The sequence below is a fragment of the Coffea eugenioides genome, chromosome 2, assembly GCF_003713205.1.
Source record: "Coffea eugenioides isolate CCC68of chromosome 2, Ceug_1.0, whole genome shotgun sequence".
NCBI lineage: Eukaryota > Viridiplantae > Streptophyta > Magnoliopsida > Gentianales > Rubiaceae > Coffea > Coffea eugenioides.
In genome coordinates this window covers 76,483,381-76,489,499 of record NC_040036.1, presented here as the reverse complement: position 1 = coordinate 76,489,499, position 6,119 = coordinate 76,483,381, and the positions used below count along the sequence as shown (strand labels likewise).

At 35.7% G+C, this 6,119-nt stretch overlaps 2 protein-coding genes across 2 annotated transcripts; one reads left to right on the top strand and one right to left on the bottom strand.

Annotated features, from left to right (window-relative positions):
- The first annotated feature begins 2,903 nt into the window (after positions 1–2,903).
- On the top strand, positions 2,904–3,960 carry LOC113762699 (heavy metal-associated isoprenylated plant protein 43). Its single transcript, XM_027306255.1, has 3 exons — positions 2,904–2,990; positions 3,131–3,206; positions 3,412–3,960. Exons 1-3 carry the CDS (start codon positions 2,985–2,987, stop codon positions 3,690–3,692), a joined length of 363 nt encoding a protein of 120 aa, XP_027162056.1. The 5' UTR covers positions 2,904–2,984; the 3' UTR covers positions 3,693–3,960.
- Positions 3,961–4,597: 637 nt separating this feature from the next.
- Positions 4,598–5,877, bottom strand: LOC113760312 (nuclear pore complex protein NUP98A-like). The gene is made up of 2 exons (XM_027302867.1): positions 5,658–5,877; positions 4,598–5,270 (listed from the first exon to the last, which is right to left on the bottom strand). The coding sequence occupies exons 1-2, from the start codon at positions 5,875–5,877 to the stop codon at positions 4,612–4,614; spliced, it is 879 nt and encodes a 292-aa protein (XP_027158668.1). The 3' UTR covers positions 4,598–4,611.
- Positions 5,878–6,119: the final 242 nt, after the last annotated feature.

The window sequence follows — 6,119 nt, the reverse complement described above, 5'->3', positions numbered from 1 at the left end:
GATTTGTTTGTCAAGAATAATAATGGGATCCAAATGACATCATTATTCAGTTTTATATATTTTGTTATTTGGCATTGACAATTTTAATAGGAACTAAAAGGGAAAAAAATTTCAAATGTACACTCATTATTATTTCATTACGAATCTGCTAAAATGTGGCTTCATATATAGTATAGTTCATGGACCTTTAAGATGGGGGGGGGGGGGGGGAATAACGAAAGACTAAGTCCATAAACTACTTTTTTTAAGCCATAATTCAACAGATTGATGCTATATCATACAAAGTTTATTAGTAGTCTAATACTTCGATCCTACAAATAAATTACAAATTCGATTTGAAGTGAAAATTAAGTAAATTTTTGTATTCATCCCTTGAAAAATTAGAAACCCCTAAGAGAAGCGGCCTGCATCCATTCATCCATTATTAATGTGTTGAAACCATATTTTTTCTAAAAAATAAAAGGGAAATATCCAAATATCCAAAAGGGAAATATCCCAATATACTATTTTTTATTATTTGCACTTCCATCATTTGTTTTATCATATAGTATAATAAATGAAAACTATATCATTAAAATGATTGAGGGAGTGTGAATAGGGGTGCTGTCGAGTCGAGTAAAAAATAACTAAGCTCGAGCTCGAGCTCGAGCTCGTCAAACTTTTAAAATTCGAGCTCGACATCAATTTATGGAACTCGAGCTCGAGTTCGAATTCGAGTTTAATTAAATGTAATTAATTCAAATCAAGCTCAATCGAGTTTATTCGAGCTCAATCAAGCCTAATTAAACTCAAGTAATAAAAAGTAATATTTTATATATAATTTTAAATAAAGGATATTATAGACATTTCACAATAATAAAAATTAAAATATATATTATAAAAAAACTCGATAGAACTCGTCGATCTCTCGAGTATCATATTTCCAAGATCGAGCTCGACTCGATAGCTCTAACGAGCAGCTCGAGCTCGAGCTTGAACTTGGTCAACCGAGCTCGAGCTCGAGCTGCTCAAGTTCGCGAGTTATTTGGTTCAGTTCCAGCCCTAAGTGTGAATAACAAAAATGGGAGTGTAAATAACATTTCAAAAAAAAAAATGCGAGTGTTGAAACCATGTTAATAAGTTTTCAAAGGGGTGTGGCACTAAGCCCAATGTGACCGACTTAGTTTGAACTTGGGCTGTTTTGAAATCAAAAGCAATGCCTGATGAGTCAAGCACTATGGCCATCACGAAGAGTAGATGGAATACAATATTGGCCCAAAACTAAAGCTTTTTTCCATGGGCCTTTTGGTCGATTGTCCTTTTTAAAAAAAAAAAAAAAAAAAAAGGTAGGAGAAGAATGAGATTTAAGCAATTGGAATGGAAATGACAAGGGAAAATTGAATCCAAAATTTTTATTGCTGGTTGATCACCCACATGTAGAAGAAAATAAATGTTTTTTTTTAGGAAAAGGAAAAGAAATAAAATACGATTCAAGATTGCAATTGATTCATGCTATAAAGAATTCTTTACACTAGAATGCTTTGGAACAATTAACCCTATACATGCGAGAGAATTAGAGGTTATTGAAAATGTCAAGTTACTACGGTACATCTTTCTACAAAAAAATTCTAAAAATAGTAATCCAAACGGATACAAAATAGTAATCCATCCTGCCTAATCACAAATTTATTATCATTTCACAGCAGGATGCGTTTTTTTAGCGAAAATGACAGACTAATTGGTAGTATGTACCAACAACATCCTTGAACAGTAGTCATAGGTTTGAGGAACTCAAACTCCATGTCACTTTTTACAATCTAGTTCCATAGTAGACAGTTTCATCTACAACAAGTTGAAAGAAGAACGGATAATTTTACTGACGAATGGAGAAGGATCGCGTTTCAAGGATTTTTCTTATCCTTTAATAATCGTATTCTGCATATTTTTAGTATAATTAGGGTTGCAAACGAGTCGAATTGAGTCGAGTTTTAACCTAATCAAACCGAATCTTGACTTAGTTTTATCGAACTCGAACTCGAGCTCGAGTTCGATTTCTCGATAAAACTAAGTCTCGAGTTCGATTTTGATAAAACTAAGTTAATATTCGGCTCGATTAGACAAAAAATCGACTTGATTCGGCTCGTTTGCAGCCCTCTCGATGAGTTGACAATCTCGAGTTCGATTTCGATAAAACTAAGTTAAGATTAAGCTCCATTAGACCAAAACTTGACTTGACTCGGCTCGTTTGTAGCCCTCTCGATGAGTTGACAATTTTGAAGTTCGAGCTCGAATTTGAGCTCAAAAAAATAAAAATAGTTATTTTATTTTTTAAAAAATAAATGAAAAATATTTTTGTCTTAATAAATAATAAAATATTAAGAATATATATATAATTTTACTATTAAAAAAAAATATATATATATATATATATATTCGAGCTCGCGAGTCGATGAGTTTAATATTTTTAGCTCGAGTTCGACTCGACCAACTCGACTGGCCATTTTTCGCCACAACCACGAGCGGATACTGTGATAATCAATTACTTATATCAAATTCTTTAACTGTTTCACCTTTATGTCAATCATCAATAGTTCCTTTCCTCTCGACTGTAGATTCCCTCTTATTCAATAGTTCCGATTCGTTTGCAGTCATAAGTGTAATTGTTATATTAGCCAATTTTTATATTTTGCAACTTAGCAATTGAATTACAAGAAGTCCACAAACTTAAAAAGTCTTGGTCATGCTGGATCATGACGTTTTTACTGGCTTGATTATGTACGTCATGCACGTAACGTCATTTGACAGCCAAGGGTCAACAAATCTCGCTGGCTGATTGATGGAGAAAGTCTTACACGAAACTGATCAACTTCTTCCTGCTCTTTAAGTACATACACATGTCTTCTTCTTCTTGCACCAAAATTAAATTGGACAAATAGCACATTTTTCGCAACCTGGAATTTGAGGTCACTTCGGATCTCCTCCTTGGTTGCTTTGCTGCTTCTGCTATGAAGGTACGTAGCATATATGTAGCACCTAAATTAGATTTTTCTAATGCATTAATACGTATACCCCAAATATATATATATATATATATATATATTAGATGATACATCAAATTTTCTTGACTCAGATTTTTCTTTTCTTGACACAGAAAACTGAAGTGAAAGTGAACATTAACTGCCACAAATGTAAGAGTGATGTGCTGAAAGCAGTTACCAAGCTTCAAGGTTTTGACCCTTTTCTTTCTTTAATTTAATAACCTGCTTTCCTGTGTTTTCAAGATTTTGACTCCAATGCCTAGACAGATTACTTAGAGATGTAAAGAGTGAAATGGGAAATGGTTCTGCAGCATAAATTCTTGTCAGTTTCTTGAATGGTTCAAGAATGACAATATATATATATATATATATCTTTTTGCTTATGGATGTGCAGGTGTTGATCAGGTAACAGCGGATGCGGCCAAGGGGATAGTAACTGTTGTTGGTGAAGTTGATCCAGTGTGTGTAATTACTCGAGTGAGGAAGACAGGAAAATTTGCAGAAATTATAAGTGTTGGACCTCCCAAAAAACCTGATCCTCCTAAAACTGTCCCCGCTAAGCCTGACAAGCCAGATAATGATCCACCAAAGCCTCTTCCCCCCTCTTGTCCACAATGCCAATATGTTGTTGTCAGCTATGTTCCCGATGATAGCAGAATTTGCTCCATTCTTTAACAACAGAATTCGACTAAGGCTTCTCTTAGTCTTTGTAATCTTTAACTCTTACCTCTCATGACAACTCTAGCTAAGGTGTCAGACACGAGTCCAAGTGCGCGTGCCCTGTTACCATTTTCATGTCCACTTTTTACACCATAAATGAAGTCCCCCTTCTTTTTCTCGGTTGATTTCTTTCAAGTATTCATGTAAGATTTTGCATATGTAGATTGTGTAACTTTGACATCTATTTGCAATAAATATAGGGAACTACCCCTGATTATGAACATGTTTTTTTTTTTTTTTTTTTCTGAGTTTCCTCAAAAACGGTAAAGGGCTAAAATCAGATGCTTTATCCGTTCTAAGATGATTCCAACCCTTTGCAACTCAAAGTCATCAAAACCGTCAAGGGCTCCAAAGCTTGTTGGATTGTTTGAATGGACATGGACAATGGGACGACCTCCTCAGTCCTCTCTCTTGAAAAGAATTTCGATTCGTACATGTATTTAAGGCCACAACAAAGTATAGCCACTAGTCACGACTCTGCAAATCTGCTTCGTTTACCATTTCTCTTCATCTCTGTTTCCAAGAAATTCCCAGCCACAAGAAAAAGGACATGATCAATACCATTCTGCAATACTTGATCTCCCACAATTAGAATGAAAAAGAAAGAAAAGAAGAAGAAGAAAAAAAAAGAACTAGAGAACTTTAACCATCACTCCACCGTAAACTGCATTCAAAAGTTGAAAGCATCTATCATCTATGATAAGAAACTGGGACCTAGTGTAATGCAGAATGAATATGAAGAAGATACTAATGGACGAGTTGCAAATGTTTGATTACAACCATCTACGCATCATGATATTTTACTAGACAGCTAGAGGATGCAACCAGGACGTGCAAGGTGTGATTTACTCTCAATATCTGGAGTCGTAGTTCCCTAGAAATGTTGGAACTTGAATTTCCACTCTCCTTGCTGTGGATCGTAAGAAACCATCTCAGCACCTAGCTCGGCTGCCTTCTGTCTGAGTATCTCCTTGTATTTCTCAACCTTCGGTCCATCTATGTATGCTTTCCTGCTGTTCTTGTCAATGCATCTGACGTTGAAGAGAGTTATCTCAGCTGGTCTATTAAGGCCTTGACCAATTGGTGGTTTCCTGCTCTCATCCATGTACACAATCACCTCTCCATGGTTAAACTGAATAAGAGACTCCAGGTCAAGTTCCCTCACATCTGTTTCCCCCAAAAACTTGATGCTGCCGTAGCCCTGTCTTCCAAAAACAAAGTCCTTGACACAGGCACAGAATCCTGGTTCAGCCCTTTCCCTTGCTGCTAATTCGTTGATTGGCGGTTTGGTATAACAGTCAGCACTATGGATCTTTGGCATGATAGCTGCAATATTAGGGTTCTGTCCAACATTGTCTGCTACTTCTCCCTCTTCACTGTCTGCAACTTCTCCATCGTCATCTTCTTTTACTATAATATGAAAGCATCCTGCTGGAATGGGATTGTCATTGTAAATTACCCCATTAGTGTTCAAGTTGGATCCCACAGAACGATTCTGGACAACTTCGGCATTGCTTGTTTGATCTGATGTTCCTATGAAACAAAGAGTAAAAGGAGTTAGGAATGGAAGGCAATTAATTAAATCATCAGCCTGGAGAAGGAAATTAGATATACAAAAATCTGCTTTGGCACGTCCCTCTTTTTACTTCCAAATGCAACTATTAACCGGGTAGAACATAATGTAATACAAAATTTTTTCAATAAGTTCTCAGTTCATTGTGCTGACTGACATTGCCAGATAACTCATATTATACGTACTGTAATGTGAAAAGTTATTAGACAAGGTAGATAAACTGGTATATTTTGTTTTGAGGATTAACAATTTGAAGAACCTATCTTCTCTAGTAGCAGAGTCATGCAGTCTGCATGTTCTAGTATCATGTACACTTAGAATATAAGAGAGCAATATTCAATGCATACCACTCTCATTCATATTATTGGATGTACCCTGCTGTCCTGATGATTCTTTTGCTTTATCATTCCATGGAGAGTCTTTAGTGGAATTAAAAACCTGAGGCCCAGGATTTTCCTTTGAGATCAACGCATTATCCACCTTGAAAGTTGCTACCTTTTCTTCATTACAGAACACCTTAACCTGCAAGAAAGGGCTGTTAAATATTGAACATTCTTTACCACGCATGGCACATGGATTGGTAAATTAATCAATACTTTCTTCCTCCTAGGAAGACAAAAATTGATGGAAATTAGTGCAGAAGTGATGGCAGGATGCCAGGAGCAAAGAAGAGTTCTAAGTTCAGGTTCTCCAAATTTTATCCTCATGCTAAATTGCTATTTTCAAAGTTCAACAATACTATTGGAACTGCACTCTTTATATTATATCTGATTATGAGTAAGAGAAGAATGTTGACTTCCCATCAATAT

Coding starts and splice junctions, on each gene's coding strand:
- LOC113762699 (XM_027306255.1), top strand. Junction 3,207..3,411: donor AGCAGTTACCAAGCTTCAAG/GTTTTGACCCTT, acceptor ATGGATGTGCAG/GTGTTGATCAGGTAACAGCG.
- LOC113760312 (XM_027302867.1), bottom strand. CDS start 5,877: ATGCGTGGTAAAGAATGTTCAATATTTAACAGCCCTTTCTTGCAGGTT. Junction 5,271..5,657: donor CAATAATATGAATGAGAGTG/GTATGCATTGAA, acceptor TTTGTTTCATAG/GAACATCAGATCAAACAAGC.